General features: G+C 36.3%; 1 protein-coding gene across 6 annotated transcripts in view; it reads right to left on the reverse strand.

The window, feature by feature from the left end:
• LOC117224104 (uncharacterized) overlaps positions 1–24,068 on the reverse strand; it is a 92,759-nt gene that overhangs the window by 12,194 nt on the left and 56,497 nt on the right. For 2 of the 6 annotated variants that reach the window (XM_033476790.2, XM_033476789.2), the window contains exon 2: positions 8,126–8,533. The exons of 1 other annotated variant lie outside the window; for it this stretch is intronic. In XM_033476790.2, coding sequence (XP_033332681.2) covers positions 8,126–8,207 — 82 coding nt within the window. In that variant the 5' untranslated portion in view covers positions 8,208–8,533. Of the gene's footprint in view, positions 1–8,125; positions 8,656–24,068 lie in introns of those variants that run through there. 3 more of the 6 variants (XM_033476793.2, XM_033476791.2, XM_076525842.1) reach the window with 3 other exon arrangements.

Raw genomic sequence — 24,068 nt, forward strand, 5'->3', positions numbered from 1 at the left:
GTGAATTCTCTCTAATTTATGCTCTGATTATTTTATGATGTATTATATAATATATTATAATATGATATTATAATAATCATTATAATTATAATATATTAATAATATTATATAATTATAATATAATATATATTATAGTATAATATGATGTTATTAGAATATTCAAAATAATATAATATTATAATCGTTATTGTATTATTATTATATAATATTATTATAATACAATAATTAGTAACATATAGCTATTATAATATAATATATATTATAATATATATGATGTTATTAGAATATTCAAAATAATATAATATTTTAATCGTTATTGTATTATTATTATATAATATTATTATAATACAATAATTAGTAACATATAGCTATTATAATATAATATATATTATAATATATATGATGTTATTAGAATATTCAAAATAATATAATATTATAATCGTTATTGTATTATTATTATATAATATTATTATAATACAATAATTAGCAACATATAGCTACCGATTGGCAACAACTATAAAAACGAGCTCGAATAATCGTATTCCAAATTATCCATTTTTGTGTAGAACCTATGCATCAATTAGGGAGAATTTACTGTACCAGAATTTAAAAGAATTTTGTGATTCTATGAAAGAAACGGATGAAATAAGACAGCAAAATTATTCGAAGAATATAGCCATGAGGATTGTCAATTTATTAACATTGTTTAGAGAATTAATCAGACAGAATATTTTTATTTTACATCAAGATTCACAGTTTAACTATAACGGTTGGAGAAATGTTACAGAAGGATTGAGAATGATTAAGAAAAATATTGTTGAACAGAAATAAAATTAAACAGGATCTAGACTTTTCTCGAAAATTATTAACTGGCATAACGAGGTGTGAATACACTTTTAATTGTAATTAATTGAAGGCATTTTAAAGCTTCCTAGATTGTCTCGGTAGTTAATAGTGAATTTTTAATTAGTAATTTATTTTTTAATTAATGCTTTATTCGCGTATGTAAGTCTTTAATGATAATTAAAATGTTAGAGTATAATTGTTGCAAGAAACGTTCGATAGAATTCGCCGAGTGTAGTCGAACAATAGCGACAGGAATCCCATTTGCATTCATTCAAGATTTTCGTCAAACTTCTCAGCTCGTCGAGATTGAGTTAGTACTGGAAAGGATCTAACGAGCTCGCATATTAACTTCGTAACTGTCGGGACAAATTTTCACCTGCGAATACATCCTTGTCTCTAAGAGTACCGAGTCTGACAACGAAACTGATCGAAATTATTTCCTGACATCGTTAACCCTGCTGGGTTCCTCAATTTTTGCTGTGCGTTTGCAGGAACGATGAAAACGTATAGCAGTAACTAATTCCTCGTACGTTACCTATAAAACCATTTAACTAAATCGAATTTTTTTTTTGGAATTACAAAATTTTCTTTGGAATTACAAAAACAACCAGAATGACTTGTTTGAAACCTTTCGAAGGGTTATCATGAAGGGTTATAGGGAAAGGCTTAAACCGTAAGACTGAAAGAATGGTTCGAAACAGCGGTTTGAAGACGAGCGTGGAAGCAAAGGATTAAAATGAAGTGTACAAACAAAGGGCCAAAGCGAAGGGTGGTCGTAACTAAAGGTGAACGCGCCGAGTGAATGCAAGTGGCTGAAGCGAACGCTTGAAGACGAGTATTAAAGCGAAGAAATAAAGCAAAGGATTAAAGCAAACGGTAAAAGCAAAGGGTTGAAGCAAGCGATTCAAGCAAAGGGTAAAACTAAATGATTGAAGCATTATAATTAAGGCGAAGGGCTTCAGCAAAGGATAGAAACAAAGAATTGAAGTAAAAGAATCGAGTAAATGGTTAAAAAAAAAGTGAATCAAGTGAAATTTGAAGGTGAATGTTAAGGATTAAAGCAAAATACCAAATTAAAGGATTCAAGTATTTAAGCAAAGTGAAAGTTAAAGGTAAAGGGCTGATACAAAATGTTAAAGCAACCGATTAAAGCAAAGGGTTAAAGTAAAACGTTACAGTAAATGACCAAAGAAATTGACCAATGGGAAAATTAAAGATTGGTGGTTAAAGCAAATGATTAAAGCAAAGGATTGAAGTAAAATGTTGAAGTAAAAGGTTGAAGTAAATAACTAAAATAATTGAGCAAAGGGTTAAAGCAAAGGATTGAAGTGAAACAATAAAGAAAATAGTTAAAAAGAAAGAATGCGTAATGTGAAAATCGAAGGAATACGGTTAAAGCAAAGGATTAAGTCAAAAGGTGCGAGTTAAGGACTGAGGCATAACACTAAAGTAATTGGTTAAAGAATTGAGCAAAGTAAAAGTTGAAAGTGAGGAGGGGTTCAAGAGAAGGGTTAAAATAAAGAGTGACAGCTAACGCTTAACCTAATGGATTCGAGAGAAGCATTCGAGCAAAGGATTAAAGCGAATGCCTGAAGTAACTCGTTGAAGTAGAAACTGAGGGGTCAAAGCAAAGGGGTTGAAATGAAGAGTAGAAAGAAATGCTTCAAGTAAATTATTCGAGTAAACGCTTCGAGTAAATGGTTCAAGTAAATAGTTCAAGTAAATTCTTCAAGTAAATACTGAAAATGAACAGTTCAAGTAAAGGTTCAAGCAAATAGTTCAAGTAAATGATTCAAGTAAATATTTGAAGTAAATGATTCAAGTAAATGGTTCAAGCAAATAGTTCAAATAAATGCTTCAAGTAAATGCTTCAAATGAACGTGGTACAAGTAAATGGTTCAAGTAAATAGTTCAAGCAAATAGTTCAAGTAAATGGTTCAAGTAAATATTTGAAGTAAATGATTCAAGTAAATGGTTCAAGCAAATAGTTCAAATAAATGCTTCAAGTAAATGCTTCAAATGAACGTGGTACAAGTAAATGGTTCAAGCAAATAGTTCAAGTAAATGGTTCAAGTAAATAACTCAAATAAATGATTCAAGTAAATAGTTCAAGCAAATAGTTCAAATAAATGCTTCAAGTAAATGCTTCAAATGAACGTGGTACAAGTAAATGGTTCAAGCAAATAATTCAAGTAAATAATTCAAGTAAGTGGTTCAAGCAAATATTTCAAATAAATGCTTCGAGTAAATGCTTCAAATGAAACTACTTAGTCAAAGAATCATCCTGATCTCAGAGGGGGGGGGGCAACTATTTGGAGAATTTGTGCGAGATCCGAGGATAGCCAGCGGAATTAGCAAACCGATGCGGTGTCCACAGTCGCGGTTCTTAGAATCGCGAGATCTATAGGGACAGTATCGTCTCGGATTTGTCGCGACGAAAACGGATAACGTTGGACGGATAACAAAAGCTCATTCCGGCGTTTCGTAGCTGCAACTTTCGCGGCTGTTTCGCCGCACCGCCATCGACACGCGCGGGAACGGTCGTGGGAGAGACGGCGCGAACATTTCCGAGATAAGAACATAATTCAAGCGGCGAGTCGCGTTACAGAGGAATTCGTCACACGAGCATACACACGCTGCTACCGCGAATCAAACGCTTTTCCTGTCGGATCGTTGTTAATGGAACACCGCTGGTAATACCCGACACCTGATACCGATAAGGCGAACACGAGAGCAAACCGCTCGACAGATCCCGCTGATATTTTCCAATTGAATGGCCAATCGCTGAGAGATGCACTTCCGGATTCTGGATTAGGCGCATTGCCTCGCGGCGGATCGGGGAAACGTTCGAACTGGAAAGCTGCTTTCCGAAAGTAACGGCTGCGGGGTGCTGAATTCGCGATAATTTTTCGTCCGCGGAATTTCGGCAGTATTTTTGATACTTTTTACAATCTCAAATCGCGAGGGAACTCGTTTCTTGGCATTCGCTTCGGAAAAGAAATGCTTGACAATTTTCTGTGTCAACGAGAAATGTTGCAAAAATGTTGAAAACAGTTGCAGCAGATGCAAAATAGATCTTTCTTAGAACTAGATTTCTTTTCTTAACAATTAATATGCTGCAAGTAACGTAAATGAATTTCTAAACTCTTCGGATGATTTTTAATGTTTTGTCGAATATCTATGCAATTGGAGCATTCACAGATTTTCTAAACACAGAGAAACGCTGACACCAGTTGATATTTTGCTTTTAAGTTGTGAAAGTGGGAAGTTACGTAAAAATCGTATAGTATAGCATTAAACGATCCATCGTTCCTATCAACGTTGCAATATTGCAGTGACAACTGCGTTGATAATTTTTAAATATTGTTTGATCATGTTGAGAGAGCACAGAGAACTGGGCGTGATTGGAAAATTTCGTGGGTAAACATTGGAAACGTCGTTCTTCCGCCGCGAGGTTTTCCATTTTCCGGTGAACGGCTTTTCCAATTATCTCTTTCCGGCAATTTCAAATACAAAACGGATTCAAGCGCACGCAAATCCAATTAGGTTAATCCCCGTGGTGAACAGACCTTCCGAATCGAGTTTCTTGAAACCGAATTCCGCATCAACGAGGTCCGCGCATCCGATTAACCTGTTAACTAACGCACCGATCACGACCACAACTGCTTTCATTTCGACAAATAAGAGTTTTGTATTTATTTTTGAGTAATAAGAATATAATATAATATAATATATATATATATTATATTATATATTATATTTTATATTTATATTATATTTATATTATATTATATTATTATATTTTATATTATATATTTATTATATTATATTATATTATTATATATATAATAAACACAAAACTCTTATATATATAACTCTTATATATAGCCGAAGTGCAATGAAAAATGATAGTGCACAAATGCAATAAATCGTTTGTATTTCTTCTTGTTTAACAGGTTCAATTTTTCAAAAATTATTATGCCAAAGATAATTAATGATATAATTAATTAAATTTATTTTATTTTATTTTATTTATTATTCATTGAATTAAAGTTTGCATGCGAATTCCCAAAAACGCATTCTGTTATCATAACTCTGTTATATTAGTGCAGCATGTTTCGCGAAGAATATGTTTTCTGATCGATTTTACTTGTTTAAGTTTCTATTTTATTTATCCGTGTCCTTGTATAATGTATTTTATTTTGTTAGTTTACGTCGATTTTGGTGAAGTAATCTACGAAAACAGAACTCATAAGTGCAGTAATCAGCTTATACGATCATCGGTGTACTCGAACAAGTCTCTTCTAGAGACTGTAATCTTCGAACATGCTGCTGGAAATGTTTATTGCATTGCTCAAATATTTATCATTTTGCTCTGATATCGCATCCAACATTGTCGTTGTTACGATATTGCGTTATTATTTATAGCTATTTAAAGTTCAATGTACAATTAGTCATGGAGACGGTGATTTACGTTTTAGCGACATAGTAATGTCTCCCTAATTGACCCTCAGCTTGTACACGAAAATGGACAATTTGGGGAGAGGAGATACGATTATAATTGCTGCCAATCGGTAACTATATATTACTAATTATTATATTATAATATTATATATATATAATAATATATTATTATTATATATTATTACACATTAATATATTATATATAATAATAATATACTATTATTATTATTATATTATTACACATTAATATATTATATATAATAATAATATACTATTATTATTATTATATTATTATAATTATATATAATATATGATATTTACTATAATATAATATTATAATTATAATTATAATAATTATTATATTACTAATACATTATAATAATTCGAGCCAAATACAGTAATTTCGCCCTAATTCGCACAAAAGTGCGGCTCGTTTTCATAGTTACCGACTGTCAACAACTATGAAAACGAGCCGCAAAGTTCAAATAATCGTATCTTCTCTTCCCAATTTCTCCATTTTTATGCGCAATCTGAGCGTCAATTAAGAAGACTTTACTATATTCTGAAAAACAGTATTCAACAGGAGTCGCTACAACAATCATTAACGGGTCACCGTAATTAACCCTCGCGTTCCGGTAACGGGGTCTCCAGTGACCTTCCTATTTTATCGACAGAGACGAAGCTGCGTGTGTGTTAGTAGTGGAACAAGGGTGGGGAGGGGGATGAAGCGGCCGCAAGCATGTATTAATGAAATATTAGTACGGGTCACGAAAGACCCCATTACCATACATCACAAGTGACCCCGTACACCGAGGGTTAAAAAGGCACACAGCGAATACTTTTGTTCGTGACTGTACACACGTACATATAGCACTTTCATTATCCTCTAAAATGTGCTCAAAATGCGCGTGACCGATGATCGTAGCTGTCAAGGCTTGCGCATTAACGACTACATAATATTGTACCGAAATATAAATCTTCCCCTTGCTAGAGATCCCCCTCGTTACACACTGCCAACGAACAACATCGGAGATAAAGCACTCAAAGATGCCCGCGTCGACTTTAATGACACGCGTTACGCTCTGTTCATGCGTACACTGTTCACTGCCGACAAGACTGACGCTTAATGACGGAACTCTTGAATTACTGTCTAACATTTTCCCTTCCTGCCAGCCGTTCGGCAACGGGCTGTCCGTTGGTCAAACAGAAAGCGAGGCTAACTAGTTGGATCATGTTGTCGACTTCGAAACTATTGTTCGGACGACTTTGTTTCAGATTCACTAAGGCAGTTGCTCATCGATCTTCTCGACACTGTTTCGACACTCGAACGGCAAAGATGGAACATATCTTTGGGAAAGATAGAACTAAGTAGTTTAGCATTATTTATAATCACATTTATCAATTGTTTAAACGTGTTTTGTTGAAGTATTTTTAGTAGACGCGGCAGTTTCTCTACATGATGTTCGATAATTATATTAACACTCGGAAGGAGTGATTCCTGAAGTCATTTCAAGCAACTTTTTCCTTTGCGAAAATGCAATCCGCGGCTTCGTTCAGGAGTTATTAGCGAAAAACAGTGACCAATGGGAGAACGAGTGCGGCCGGCGCTCCGCCCTTGCGGCCAATGCCGCGTCGCGCCGGCCGTCTGACGCAGCGACGCTGGTCGCGAGGGCGGGGCGTCGGCCGTACGCGATCTCTCATTGATCAGTGTTTTTCGTTAATAACTCGTAAACGGAGCCGCGGAGAAAAATTTTGTAAAGGAAAAAATTGCTTCAAATCACCTCAAAAATCTCCCATTTCTCAGAAAGGGTCAAATAAAAATCCAAACATCGATAAAAACACCGATACTAAACGATAAGCAATTAAATCATAACTATCGAATGAAAGTTAGATCTGTAAATGAAGATCTTAGCGGACAAAAATTCAGAGAAGTATCCGAACACTTCATTAACTATTAAAACGTTAGGTTATATGATTCCATGCGACGAGATACCCTAATCTTTGACTAATTCTTCAAATTCATTCTTAGTATGATATATTCGAATAAATTGAATTTCAGTAGGATGTTTCGAATGCAAAAGACTTGAACTATCATCAACTGTGGTCGGTTCTAGCCTATTTTCACTTTTATTCAGAGACCAAACGCAAGAGACATTTGATGTTTTTAATGGAAAAAGTCAACATTATTATGTAAGTTCAGAGCATTGACCACAATCTGCGACGACATTTTCCGTTCATAACCGTTTTGCTTACAAATAACGATTGCAAATGATCGAAAAAATTCTTCCTTATCGATAACTATCAGTTATAATTATTAACAAGCTCTCTATTAACCGAGCCGCATGCAAAAGGCGCTCGTCAATTGCCTTCCAAACAATTTCCGTCGAAGTTGTTGCATCGTATCAGTCCAAACAGTTCGATTACGCACGAAGTTATCGGTCTCGTTCGCCCTCGAAAAACGTTCACCAGTCGCTGATTGACCTTGAATGGGCCATCGAAAGACGACAGATAAAACCTCAAGAAACAGAGACGAAGCAAGAGGAGGCAAAAAAGTGCTTCGACAGAGCAGACAGTCTTGTCGCCATAGCCGATCGCGACAGCGGCGACCAATCGAAGGCCGCGCGGTCCCAAATTCCGTTCTCGGACAGCACAGATGATCTACGCTAGCCTTATATCTACCAAGCATCAAACGATCTATAAAACGCTCTAAACCGGCCACAACGACTGCGTTAAACAGAAAGCAACGGTATATAGAAAAGCCCTTATAAGCCCGCTCTACGATTCAGGAGGCAGCCTCTTCTTCAAGGTTCCGTACCGTCTTGGTACCTAGCTAAAAGTAGAACGTGATTGGACGAGCCGATCACGTGGGTGACCCTTCGCTGTCGGCGCCACTGCATCCTCCTCGATCAGGTCCTCGAAGCCACCGTGTGTCGTCCTCAGGATCTTCCTCGGGGTGTCCTCTTTCACTCTGACCACTGCTTCGCCCCTCTTCGGGGCCGAAGTCCGCGAGTGTCGAGCGATCTCCTCGAGCTCGCCGACGATTTGGATCGAGTGTCCTCTTCGGGGTCGCTCTGGGCTCGGTCTAGGCGCGATCTAGGCTCCGCGTAGACTCGACGTGGACCCGGTGGACCAGTTCAAAGGGTCGATCCACGGTCGATCGGCGGTCCTTTCGCCTCGGTTATCCTTGGTCCCGATGGTGAACGCACTGTCGCCGATCGCGCGTCTGACAAAAGGAGGATGTAGCCGGATAATCTGGCGCACGCGATGCCTCGAGAACGACTGCGGTTGACACTAGGCCAGGGGGTGCGGAGGGGGATGCCGGGGAGGAGAGGCGAGGAGGGCTCGGTGGCGGACGTAGCCCATTGGCCACCGTTCGCGGACTAGAATAGCATCGGAATTAGAATAGAAAACGGACGAGGACCGGTGTGGGCCGCCGGCGCTGCGCTAACCGTGTCGCTGAAGATGGCCTCTGGTTCATTGAATGGCGAAGGGGGTCGACCGATCAACCGACGCTCGCCCATGGGGGTGGGACAGACGCGGGGCGAGATTTCGGCCGAGCTGGTGATCACCCCCTTCGCGATGCTGAGGTGGATGCTTGGGTTATTCGGCGAAATTGTTCGCAAATACGCCGTGACATTTTCTTAACAATTCGATTTTTTTCTATTGTTGTCGATCTGACTTTCATCGATTTCAAGTTTATGGACGACGAGTCACGAAAGTACACCTTTTGAAACGGTACAGATTTTTTTTTTAATTGGACTAGACGAGTTGGATTTCTTTTTTTAGATGGTAGAGGGTAAATATTAGTTTATTAGTAGTGGATGTAAAATCAGTTGCAAAGTATATAATAGTATCTTCAAATTCTTCTGAAGTTTTCACTGTTCTTTGTTGTTTATTGTGTGGATTGAAATAATCTTAACTAATAATTAATATTTATGGCTATTAATAATTGATGACGACTTTAAGAATATAAAGAATATAACAGTATCTTAAAATTCTTCTAAAGTTTTCACTGTTGTTTATTGTTTATTGTATGGATTGAAATAACCTTAACTAATAATTAATATTTATGGCTATTAATTATTGATGACGACTTTAAGAATATAAAGAATATAACAGTATCTTAAAATTCTTCTAAAGTTTTCACTGTTGTTTATTGTTTATTGTATGGATTGAAATAACCTTAACTAATAATTAATATTTATGGCTATTAATTATTGATGACGACTTTAAGAATATAAAGAATATAACAGTATCTTCAAATTCTTCTAAAGTTTTCACCGTTGTTTATTGTTTATTGTATGGATTGAAATAACCTTAACTAATAATTAATATTTATGGCTATTAATTATTGATGACGACTTTAAGAATATAAAGAATATAACAGTATCTTCAAATTCTTCTAAAGTTTTCACCGTTGTTTATTGTTTATTGTATGGATTGAAATAACCTTAACTAATAATTAATATTTATGGCTATTAATAATTGATGACGATTTTAGGATACAATTTTTCTTTCTTCGCTTCGACTTCCGGAAGGAAGCAGGATTGAAGATACAACGATGTGAAACAGTTATTTTATCCCGGAAATGCCAAATTTCGGGTTGCCGGGAATTTCCCTGTGCTAGTCGTACGCCTATGTAATTTATTGCTACGTCGATGCTAAGGGTCGAGCGTGCGATGCGGCACGCGACGCGAATTTCCGGAAGACAATACAAAATGGTCTGTTTACAGTAAATTCTCCCCGATTGACCCTCAGCTTGGAAACGAAAATGGACAATTATGGAAGAGGAGACACGATTGTTCTCCTCAATTGTCCCTCAGCTTGGAAACGAAAACGGACAATTAGGGAAGAGGAGACACGATTGTTCGAGCCTCGCGGCCGAAGAAACGCGACTCAGTATTCCCGAATTCGCCGGTTTCAATTCCGACCTCCGAACATTTCTCGGAGAAATTACTATAATTATGCGATAGACGGCTCAAAAGGTTCATTAATTCATCGTTTTCATTGAATATGCAGGCGCGGAAAATTTCGAAGTTCATAAAATGACCGGTAAAAATTGGGATTTGCATAGAGACGAGCAGAGTCTCTCTCTCTCTCTGTCTCTGTTAATGACAACGATTAGCATAGTTATCTCTGTTCTCTTTTCGCGGGAGAGAAAAAGCTGTGTCGGTGCCGCGCGCATAGCTTCCGTCTCGAGCGCACGCAAAGCCGGCCCGTTCTAGTTTTAATCAGATTTCAGGGTTCAACGTACCTCGGCCGTATTTTAAGTAACAAATAGAAAGCACTTTAAATACTTCGTCCAGTTGAACACATTGTGCTAAACGGTTCCTCGCAACCTTCCCGAGTTTAATATCGTTCCAACGGAAAATCGGGTTCCCAACGCGGCGGTGGAACGCGTCGAATAAACTGTTTTATAAACTGTCAAATGAAATGCAAAATTGCAGAAACATCAGGAAGATATGATAGTCAATTTATAAGAATATAATTATATAATCTATATTATTAATATATATTATATTATTAATATATATATTAATATATATTATATTATATTATTAATATATATATTATTAATTAATTGATTAGGTTACATTTGAAAAGAATTAACAAATGGATCTGTGGAATAAATATTGCAAATCTGAATCGCAACAATTAAAAATAGAAAATTCCTTTCTTTAACTTTTTTTAACAACAATGCAACTTGTTTCCTATACCACGTGCTAATCACTGTCATAAAATTCGCAATACATTAGAATATATAAATACAAATAAATAATAGAAACAAAAATTTTCCAAGTCGATTGTATTCGTAAAATTTTGACGAATTGTGAAAATAACGTGACGATACTATCAAATACATTTAACAAAATTGTCAATCCGAAATACTGAATGGCTCCAAGAATAGCAACAAGCAAGGACGTAGCCCAGAAAAACAATAACAAATTACACAATTACACTACGTTCTACAATGTATGTATATCTCGCGCACAACGTTACTTGCAAAAAAGAAACAATATTACTTCTACCACCCTTTCATTGTTTTCGCAAGAAAAACGCTGGCTAATTTTAGCCTAAACTCTCTGCATGTAAATAATAAGTAATTATTTTCTGTGTGTTATCTAAACTTCCAACGAACGAACAATTCTTTATTTAAATAACCATTTAAATGAAGATACAAATTAACGCTATTTTTACCGATATTTTGCATTAATATTTACAATTTATTCTATACAATTTAGCAAATTAATTTTGCGATGGCTATAGCCAAAGTCGAGAAGCGACTGCATAAAAAAAACATAGGAAATAATTGGTAACAGAAGTTATTAAAAGATCTTAATATTTTTTCCAAAGGTAAAAATATTAAAATTACCTTTGGTAAAAATATTAAAATTACCTTTGGTAAAAATAACGTTGAACAGAGATTATTAAAAGGTGTTCTCCGACACCTTCGGTAGAAATAGTGTTAAACGATGCCCGGACTCTGGTCTAAATAATTAACTAGGCCCGCCGTTGTAGGTCGAGCGGCCGTGTTTACGAGAGCCTCTGTGCTCCACCATTTTCGTTCGCGCATAACGGGGATCTATAGATCGCTCAGCGGCTCTATATTTTCCGTCGGTTCATTTCGATCACGGCGCACAATTATTTCCCGCCGCCGGATTCCGTTTTCTGGTTACAAAGAGATTCCGAAAACGAAACGTTCTCGACGAAAGGTTCGTCGAGCAAACCGAGCTAATCGCCGACTTCGCGAAAACCAAGAAAGCAATGCCCGCGCCGGCTGTCACGTAACGAGTGACGCGCGGCCATCAAAACGTTGCTGACTTGTTGCCCGTGTAAATAACCGGGTCTTGCGAATATAAGAGATGAAAAGCAGCAAATTCGCAGCTGGATACCCGAAGTCGCCGCGACTGCCAAGTAGGTTGCACGTCGCTTCATTGTCGCGTTACATAAAACACGCCGGCATTCACTGTTTCCTCGGGAGAGAGGGAGAGAAAGAAAGACAGAGAGAGAAAGAGAGAGAGACAAAGAGAGAGACGAGTGAGATTGTTAACCCGCGCTCACACATTCCGTAAAATCAATATCACGCGAAGAGAAACTATATCGCAGAAATAGTTGCACGGAATGCCAATAATAATACAAGTTAGTCAGAGATAAATGAAATGGTAAATATTTATATTTGCGGCGTGGTAAATATTTTTGTTGACGATGACTGATAATGCGGTGCAAAACTCGACGAAGATTACTAATATAATCTCTTCAAAGTAGTTTCAAAACGCAATTTGTTTCTATTATACAGGGTGTCTCAAAAATGTCTCGTAATCCAGAAATGGGAGGTTCCTGAGGCCATTTGAAGTAACTTTTTCCTTTACAAAAATTTTCTCCGAGGCATCGTTCACGAGATATTAACGAAAAACGCTGACCAATGAGAGACCGCGTACGCCTGACGCCCCACCCTCGCCCCTGCTACGTCAGACGGCCGGCGCGACGCGGCAGTGGTCAGTGGTCGTGACGCAGCGGCACGAGGGCGGGGCCTCAGGCGTACGCAATCTCTCATTAGTCAGCGTTTTTCGTTAATATCTCGTGAACGATGCCTCGAAGAAAATTTTTGTAAAGGAAAAAGTTACTTCAAATGACCTCAGGAACTCTCATTTCCGGCTTACATTTCCATATTATATTCGTAATATAATACATTATATTCATAATACAATATTTAACAATTTATACGTAATGTAACAAGCGAGAGCTTTATTTTCATCGGATTATCTGTCAGTGCGCGGGAACGTAATTGCGTGCGATAGCCCGAAAATGAATCTACGGCGATGGCCGTGATTAAGGGCGTGAACGGTGTCCAATAATTCTGCACCGAATGTGACGAGAAACGCGGAAAGGTCACGAACGAGAAGCAACGCTTCGGCGCGTTGCAATTATGGCACCGTCACTAAATGACACTAATTTCTGGTCGCAACTCGAGCCGGCCGACGTACACACACAAAGAGAGAAACGGCAGGCTCCGTTTTGTTTCGCCTTCTGCTTAGCGATACACGCGTACACCAAGTTCAATGTAAATACAATGGTGCGAATAATCGTGGACTCGCGAAGTAACTTTTACATTTTCATGTTTCCACGATTTTATGGTTTTACAATTAGAAATAGTAGAAAATGGAAATATGCAAGTACAGATTTTTTCATTCGAACTTTGTTTAAATATCAGTAAATATTAATATATACAGTATATTATAATATACTTATATAATATACTATAATATAATATACTTATTGTAATATATATATTAATATATATTAATATAGTATAAATATTTAAATATCAGTAAAAAAGAAAGTTTTACTTTGAGTCTATAAATACGTACACCATGTACAATTATGGTTTTCGCGGCCTTTATCCTTTATCCGTTCCTCGATTTTCCAACTCATCGCTTTATTTATAAAAATAAATAAAAACATTTGAAAAGTAAAAATATAAAGAAAAACATTTGAAGAAAATTTGAATAGTTCAAAATAATACAATGTTCTCAAATAACTCACGTTCCTTTATATAAATTGATGAATATATAATTTGTTATTTTCCGTTTGAAATTATTATTTCCAATAATAATCTTAGACGTCACATTGAATCAGTTCAAATAATCTGTTGGATTAAAGTCGCCGTTCAATAAGAAGTTGCCAATCCGTTCTAATTCTACGAGGAACAAACAAGAAAGTAAGATTTGTCACGCCAAGCATGCGCGGTCAGAAAATTGTTTTTGCCAATCTGAAGAACAATCAAGCAATCATTGCGCCCTTCTCCGTGTGACCGAGGAATAGTTGAGTGTGTGTCTGTCCATAACTTGGTCACTACTACTTCCTAGAGGCACGCTGTTATCTGTCTTGCCCGGATCTTCCTATCGCTGCAATTTGCATCCAACTGTCGTGCAAACCTGACTATAGAAAATATATGGCCGAGATAAATAAACATTAGCGCGAGTGGAAGCGTTATCTAGCTCTCTCTCTCTCTCTCTGATTTCCGGGACAAGCGGAATCGTTAGCAATACTGACACGTATAATAAATTCTCCCGAAATTTGCTTCAGCTTGTAAACAATAGTGGACGATTTGGGAAGAGGAGACACGACTGTTCGAGAATATGAAGGAATATCAAGGAATATAAAGGAATAGAAAAGAATATCATGGAATATAATGGAATAAAAAGGAATATAAGGGAATATAAGGGAATATAAGGAAATATAAAGGAATAAATAATGGAATATAAAAGAATATATAAGGGAATATTTAGGAATATAAAGGAATATAAAGGAATATAAAGGAATATAATGGAATATAATGGAATATAATGGAATATAAAGGAATATATAGAAATATAAAGGAATATAAAGGAATATAATGGAATATAAAAGAATATATAAGGGAATATAAAGGAATATAATGGTATATAAAGGAATATAAAGGAATATAATGGAATATAATGGAATATAAAGGAATATAAAGGAATATAATGGAATATAAAGGAATATAAAGGAATATAAAGGAATATAAAGGAATATATAGAAATATAAAGGAATATAAAGGAATATAAAGGAATATATAGAAATATAAAGGAATATAATGGAATATAATGGAATATAAAAGAATATAAAGGAATATGAAGGAATATGAAGGAATATGAAGGAATATAAAGAAATATAAAGCAATATATAGTAATATAAAGGACTACAAAGGAATACAAAGGAACACAAACGAACCGAAATGAATTGCCCCAGGAACGAGCCGGGAAATCTAGCAAACTGAGATTTTGTTACATATCGAATGGCGGCGGCATTATTTGGAGATGCAGCAGGCAGCGGCACGAGTTTCGAATGCGCACGAGAGCCGCGCAAATAGGTCAATTATCGGATGGACAGGCGGACCGATACCTGTGCAAACAAAATTGCAAAAGAGGACGAGTGATGGGGGATCGATGAGCCAAGTGTCGAAAGCGTAAATGGCTGCCAGATGAATCGACGATGGCTCGCGCAAACGTGATCTTGAGCCTAGCCACGACTGGTTTCTCCGCTTAAAAATATACTAACCGATCTTTTGATAGCAGGTTACGTTCAATTCAGAGGAAAACATCGATACGAACGGAAACACTCGACGGGACACTCTATCGCAAAACAATCGTAGGATTTCTCAGTTTCTACTTTATTTGTCAGTCTTTTTCTGAACGCCAAAAAGAATGAACGCCAAAATTCATTTCGGTTCGTTTGTGTTCCTTTATAGTCCTTTATAGTCCTTTATATTACTATATATTCCTTTATATTTCTTTATATTCCTTCATATTCCTTTATATTCCCTTATGTTCCTTTATATTCTTTTATATTTCTATATATTCCTTTATATTCCTTTATATTCCCTTATATATTCTTTTATATTCCTTTATATATTCCTTTATATTCCCTTATATATTCTTTTATATTCCTTTATATATTCCTTTATATTCCTAAATATTCCCTTATATATTCTTTCATATTCCATTATATATTTCTTTATATTCCTTTATATTCCATTATATTCTTTTATATTCCTTTATATTCCCTTATATATTCTTTTATATTCCTTTATATATTCCTTTATATTCCTAAATATTCCCTTATATATTCTTTTATATTCCATTATATATTCCTTTATATTCCTTTATATTCCATTATATTCTTTTATATTCCTTTATATTCCATTATATTCCTTTATATACCTTTATATTCCATTATATTCCCTTACATTCCTTCATATTCCTTCATATTCCTTCATATTCCTTCATATTCTCGAATAATCGTATTTCCTCTTCCCAAATTGTACTTATAACAAGAACGAACAGGTGAAACAGAAATTTGTAAAGCTGTTAGATAGCCACCGATTGTCGACAACTATAAAGTCATTGTTGTGCACAATCTGAGCGTCGATCGGAGAGAATTCGCTGCGAAAGCGCGCGCTCTCCTTAAAGGAGGCGCCGCAGCTAACCGATTAAAATAAGAACAACGAGCAGCGAGCAAGCGGATTTAGATAGACGGTACAATGAGATGAGTCACACAGCGTCAATCATGTCCGGCGGCATAAAATCCAGCAGGTGTTTACCAGTTTTACAACGGCAAACAAGCGGCGCAAACACCCGGGGGGGAAGACAGGATCGCGGAGACCGACGTCTCCGTGCAATAAGAGGCGAACATCCTTGGTCTGTTTGCCGAGAGGAAGCGAGGAAAAGCAAAAGACCGGATCAATGAAAAGCGCCGGCATACCGGTGTGCACTAGATATGATCAAACGGCAACTGTACGGCTCCGAACGTAGGCAGCATGGGAATCTAGAGCGTGCGTGGACTTCTGCGCGACCGCCGGACAAGGCGGTTCGAAGCGGTTTCGTTTCGTTCGCGGGCTGAACTGCTCGTCGTTTCCGTGCGGAGCTTCCTCCCACGGAAATAGACGTCGTCGATCATTCGTCGATTTTACTATACCGCGAGATGCCCGGGGGCTTTCAGGCGTGTTACGTCGGAGCGGCGAATTCCGGCCCGAAGTTGGCCCGAAGTTGACGCGAAGTCGAAGATTTGCAACGAAATACTTTTCGGTTCAAGGATGCTTTTGCGTATGGATATATTGTGTATGTGTGTGAGTAAATGTTTTTAGATGCATATTTTTGTTTATGGATACTTTTGTAAATGAGTGCAATAATTTCTGCCTAATTCGCGCGCAGATTGCGCACAGAGATGGACAGTTTGGGAAGAGGAGATACGATTATTCGTGTCGGTTGCGTCTCGTGTTTGTTGTTGTTGGCAATCGGTGATTATAATTGTTTAATTGTCTAATTGTCTAATAACAATATAAGTTATCTTATAAATGTCTGATTGTGTGTGTCTAATAAAAATATCCAAACGAGCCGCGAGGCTCGAATAATCGTATCTCGACTTCCCAAATTGTCTGTTATTGTGCACAATTTGAGTGCGAATTAGGGAGAATGTACTATATTTTCAAATTGTTTGCCGTAACTATAGATTGCCAATTGTTTCCTAGACACGACTTTCTCGAGCAACTCAGCCAAAATGTTTGTACAAATTTCCATGTAAAATTTGTTACAGCAGTTCGAAGATCGACTGTTCTTCCATCGTAACTTTTACTGTATTGGCAATTTCCGATGTTACAAAAAATACAGTAGTTCAACAAAAATTTTTGTGGAACGTATACTTATTATTAATTAATAATATAGTATACTATATAGTATACTGTAATAATAATAATAATGATTAATAATATAGTATACTATATAGTATACTATAATAATAATAATGATTAATAATATAGTATACTATATAGTATACTATAATAATAATAATGATTAATAATATAGTATACTATATAGTACACTATAATAATAATAATAATTATTATTATAATAATAATAATTATTATTATTATAATAATTATTATTATTATAGTATACTTATTATAGCAAGATAGGGTAGCTGAGATTTAAAACAGTTCAAAGATTAAAAGAATTAAACATCACTCATGTATCATTTGCAATCTACTGAAACGATCGAAGGCAATTTTTATTTTGCACAAAAATCCAAAAAATTCTAAATATTAAGATCGAAAGAAACTGCACAGAGTGTGAGCAATCGGAAACAGTCTCATCAAAGTAAGCCTACATAGTTAAGAGCTAATTTTGCGAAGTAGTTCACACCGACACCCTTCAAGTCTCCTAATCTTGAAATCAGTTTAACACTAAACCTACGCGTCGGTCAAAATGGCTGACGCCACAATTCTCGCATTAAAACCCACTGAAATTATCGGTCTCTTTTCCAGTGTTTGAATGAATTCTAATTCCAGCACACACGTGATACCAAAAACGGGCGTGGAATCTTCGATAAATTCAATATTATCGCTGGACTACGATTTTAATTCATTCACGAGGAAATCGAACAGCTGCACTTTAAAATAGAGCAGGCAGATTAAAATAATTTAAAAATGACAATATATTGTTTTCAATCTGTCAGAATTATTAAAGAAAGAAAGGACACGCCGAATATAGTTTATATTTCTTGGAATTGATGCGCGCAATTTTTATTTTGCATAAAAATCACACAGGCGTATGACTGCCGCAGGGAAATTCACGGCGACCCGAAATTTGGCATTTCCGGGAGAAGTTACTGTACGTCGCTTTTTCTGTTTATCGCTTTAACGCGGATCGAGTGACGCGAACCGCTCCAGAAAATAATAAAAAAGGTGTCCGTAGTTCCCACGTTCGAAAGAGAGATTCTCAATTAGCAACGGATAAATGGTTCATCGAAGATAACGCGTTACACGAGGAGAACGCACTCGTTATCGTCTGTTACGTAACCGGCTCGCTATCACGTCCACCAATCCCCGCTGGTTGTTTCTCGCCGGGACGGATGTCGTGCAACGAGAGACGAAGAAATTTCAGTCATGTAGCGCTATCGATCGCGATAACGACATTTACGGAACCGCCGTGTCGTTGCTTCATAATGCAGTCCTCGGAATCCCTTTAGCCGGCACCGTGTGTGCGCTGTACACGGTGCATCGCGTCACTGATCCGAAGTGTACCAGCCTCTGTAAATTTTCAGCTCGCTCGCTGGAAGCCTAGAGCACCTGCTCGTTTCGATAAAATGACGACGACAATGACAATATGAAACGAGAGGACGAAGAAACAATTCGAACGATGCCCAATTCTGCCTCAAAGCAGTGTTGTGGGCAGTGATCGATTATTTTGGGACTACTTTCTTAATTGATTACGAAAAGCAATCGTAAAGTAATCGTGATCATTGATCAATTAATCGTTGCTGGAATAAATCGGTGATCGTGATTGCATTTGGTAATCTGTAATTGTTGATCGATGCGATCTGTAATCGCGGAAGAATGATTAATTTGTCTTTTTCTATGTTATTTTCTATAGTATTCAGAATTATTATTAACTACTATAATACCAAACTTTTTAATTGATCACAAGGAGAAAAAGTAATCGTTACATGATTAATGATCACTGTGCTTATTATGACCAACGATTATATTTGCTTCGATTATTAATCTTATATTATAATATTATATTGTATATATAGTAATCGTAATCATTAATCATGAAGATGATTTCACGTTAGTCATAATCGTTCATCTTTAATCAGAACACATTTCGCTAAACGTGATCTCAAAGTAGTAGACTGCAAAAATAAATTAAATAAAGTAAATTAAATAAATAATGAATTATAAATCAATTATAATTAACTTAATAAATTAAAGATAATTATCTAATATAATATAAAATAATTACAATTAATTTAATAAAATGAATGTAATAATTTAGTAAAATATAAATCAATTATTATCGATTAAATACATCTAAAATAAATAACAAAATAAAATAAAATAAATGAAAATAAAATCGTGAAAAACGTTCGCCACGTCGAAGGACGAAAAGAAATGTATCGATGTTACTTTCAAGTTACCGAAGCAATTAAAAAAAAAAGACCAAACGAACGTCCAAGCGATCCAAGTTCACACGTCGACAGCTGGATCATCGTTGCGTACGAAGATCCGCGGTCTGGTGATCAACGAGACGATAGACAACGTATTAAGCAGCTACCACTTGTGATCAGCGGATAGAACGGTTTCAATACGGCTCGGCAGTTTCCTTTAAGCGTCCTTTATCAGGTTTCCATGCCGTTGCGTCACCCGACGCAATTCCGCGAAACACGTTTCACCGTTTGCTCGGGCGAGACACACTATGAATGAAAGACAGCACCTTCTCCCGAACGGCTTCTCGTGGTATCACGTGCCGCTCCCGATACCTGATTAACACCCCGACGACCTGTCCTGCACGACCTCGGCGATGATTCCGCCGGGTCTTCAATGGAGATCCGCCGTCTATGGACGCACAATCGGTCTCCGGTGCAATGTATTGGGTTGGCAACTAAGTAATTGCCGATTTCAGTTATAGATGTCTCTCACTCCCATTTTTATGATATCCGTAAATGTTATATTATAAAATTATTATTATTATTATTATTATGTTATTTTTTATTATCCGTGAATGTTAGCAACTGGACAAATTGAATGCAGCGGCACTGCCGGTGGTACACCACTTTGGTGCCATTTTAAAAAACTGAAATAACATTTGAACAATATTTCTTGGGTGTTAAAAGGCAGCAAACTAACTATAGCATTGTGCTTATTTAACTAAGAATTAAGTACGAGAATTCTTGGATGACATATCTTAATTTTAGAAATTTATATTATCGCCAATTTTTGTTTAAAATCTAAAATTTCCAAGCTATTGGGTTGACAACTAAGTAATTGCCGATTTCAGTTATAGATATCTCTCACTCCCATTTTTATGATATCCGTAAATGTTATATTATAAAATTATTATTATTATTATTATGTTATTTTTTATTATCCGTGAATGTTAGCAACTAGACAAATTGAATGCAGCGGCACTGCCGGAGGTACACCACTTTGGTGCCATTTTAAAAAACTGAAATAACATTTGAACAATATTTCTTGGGTGTTAAAAGGCAGCAAACTAACTATAGCATTGTGCTTATTTAACTAAGAATTAAGTACGAAAATTCTTGGATGACATATCTTCATTTTAGGAATTTATATTACCGCCATCTTCGAAATTTTTGTTTAAAATCTAAAATTTCCAAGCTACTGGGTTGGCAACTAAGTAATTGCCGATTTCAGTTATAGATGTCTCTCACTCCCATTTTTATGATATCCGTAAATGTTAGATTATAAAATTATTATTATTATTATTATGTTATTTTTTATTATCCGCGAATGTTAGCAACTGGACAAATTGAATGCAGCGGTCAAGGAAAAGCGACCAGAATTGGTCGATCGTAAAGGTGTCATTTTCCAGCAGGACAATGCTAGGCCGCACACGTCTTTGTCCACTCGGCAAAAATTGATGGATATTGCTTGGGAATTGATGTTACACCCACCATATAGTCCTGATCTCGCGCCATCGGATCACCACTTATTTCGATCCCTGGACAACTCCCTTCGTGGTAAAACTTTTAACGAACGTCAGAGAGACGGCAAAAGGTCATCGAACAAAATGGAAGATACATTACAGATTAAACTTCGTTCCAAGCGAAACAAAATTTTTTATTTCATTGAACAAATCGGCATTTACTTAGTTGCCAACCCAATGGAAACGTCGGGAAATCGAAGTGCAAGATCTGCGCATTGATCTGTTTTGAAACGTTCGCAACGACGAAACGTAGCTTGTAAAACTATCCTCGACCGAGTAAATCGATTTGTCATTAAAATTGAGACGGAAAATGTACCGTATTCAAGGTTGCATCGAACGCACGGTTTCGTTTACAAGTAGCATCTAGCTTAACGCGACCGTGATTTACTGGCAGCTTCTGGATCCATTTTATGAAGATGTACCTACACGCGAGAGCCGAGGATGCTCGTTTCTTGGATCATTTGCAGAAGCGGTGACATTTGCAGAATCGGCGAAACGATTTACGAGAAGCGAGCGAGCGGGATTTTGATGAATGAAATGGCGCAGCTGTTGCGAGAGCATCCTTCGATCTAAATAACGATTTCGAGGAATTGTTTTTACGGAGGTTTATAAAAACGAGCCGCGTCGATTTTTGCAAGCAGAAACGAGGACGCTCTGTTCATCGCGTCGGCTTCAATAAGACGGAAAAGTGGATTCACGAAATCCTGAATTCTGCAGATTGTTTCACAATTTTCTATTGCATTCATTCAATTTTGTTAAAAGTGCAGGGAACATCTGCGGTTTATTCGTGTCGCAAGACACTATTATTTTATTATTATAATTATATAATATAATATGATATAATATGATATAATATAATATTATAATATAATATAATATAATATAATATAATATAATATAATATAATATAATATTATAATATAATATAATATAATATGATATAACATAATATAATATTACATAATATAATATAATATAATATAATATAATATAATATAATATAATATAATATAATATAATATAATATAATATAATATAATATTATTTATTATATTAGATCGAGATATCCGTGGAAAAACTGCCTTCGTAGATTCAAAGGAAGTAATCATTTTTTCGACGTTTATATTTCGAGAATTAAATTGGGAATTAAAAAAATTGAACATTCGATTCTGCTAGAATCTAATTTTTAAACGACTGTACACCGTACACGGAACGTGTACAGTTAAATTAGTTTTCAGTGAGCGGATGAATTTAGAATTAATGCAGTGCGGGTATTAAAGTTGCCGCCGTTAAAACTGCGAAGCTATAACGTTGCTAGTCATTGAAGTTGCGAAGTTGTAAAGGTGCCGTTATGAATACAAAGATCGAAGGATGCTCGAGGTTATAAATCGCAATGCTCGTTTGATCGAACTTGAACGTAAGCTTCTTTCGTCTTCGTATAACACACTACTTAACGTTAGAACTGTCGAGCCTTAACCACGATTAATGTACATTGTTCTATAAAAGTGACAAGATCAGAGTTACTTAAATTTCGCATCGTTTCTATTGTAATATACGCTTGCGGTAGAAATATTTTTATAATTTCAGGAAGCGTGAATGAAAAAATCGGGAATCAGTCATTTTAACTGGTCCGGTGGTTCTGGTGTTAATGCAGTAATTTCTCCCTAATTCGCGCATAAATAAAATGGATGATTATATGTTAGTATATTATACTATATTATACTACTATATTATAAAATATATTATAATATATTATAAAATATATACTACTCTACTACTAAAATATACTTACTATATTATAAAATATAGTATTAATTAGAGTAATTAGTATTATAGTTACGCAGATTGCGCACAAAAATGGATAATTATATATATTAGTATTATAATATAGTATTAATTAGAGTAATTAGTATTTTTTTTACTATTTTATAGTTGCGCAGATTGCGCACAAAAATGACGATTATATATTAGTATTAATTACAGTAATTAGTATCATAGTATTACATTAGTATTATAGTTACCAATAGTCAACAACTATAAAAACGAGCCATAAAACCCGAATGATCGCACCTCCTCTCCCCAAATTGTCCATTTTCCTGCGCAATCCGAGCGCGAATTAGGGAGAAATTACTATAGTTCGTACACGAACACTCAATAACAGGCTCCTTGACGTCGTTACTCGTCGCAAGATCGCCGAATTTTATGCATTTATGGAATATCACGCGTCTCTCTCGACGAAGAATATTCTCGCCGATAAATGGCACGATCGATGAAAGTCAGAATTTGCACGAAGACCCGCGCGGTCCACTCACGAGTCGCAGCTTTTCTCAAACGATGCAACAAATTCTCCCTAATTCACGCTCAGATTCCGCACGATAATAGCCAATTTCAGAAGAAAAGATGCGATTGTGCGAGCCATATGGCTCGTTTTCACACAGCCGTTGACGATGATCGGCAACTGTAAAAACGAGCCGCGGGGCTAAAACAATCGCATCTCCTCCTGCCAAACTGTCCATTATCGCGCGCAATCCGAGCGCCACTTAGGGAGAACATAATCCTCGCCGGCATCCCTCGGGTCCTGTCAGAGCCGACATTGACTTTTGCACCGATTTCGACAGCGCTCGCCGACGACACCACAACTCCGTGATATCTAATAACGGTCGCGGGTATTTCTCAACTGTCCTAAATAGATTAGTAGAGTTACACACGGCGGTGATATCGCGGCGA

Source organism: Megalopta genalis, chromosome 13 (genome assembly GCF_051020955.1).
Source record: "Megalopta genalis isolate 19385.01 chromosome 13, iyMegGena1_principal, whole genome shotgun sequence".
Lineage (NCBI taxonomy): Eukaryota > Metazoa > Arthropoda > Insecta > Hymenoptera > Halictidae > Megalopta > Megalopta genalis.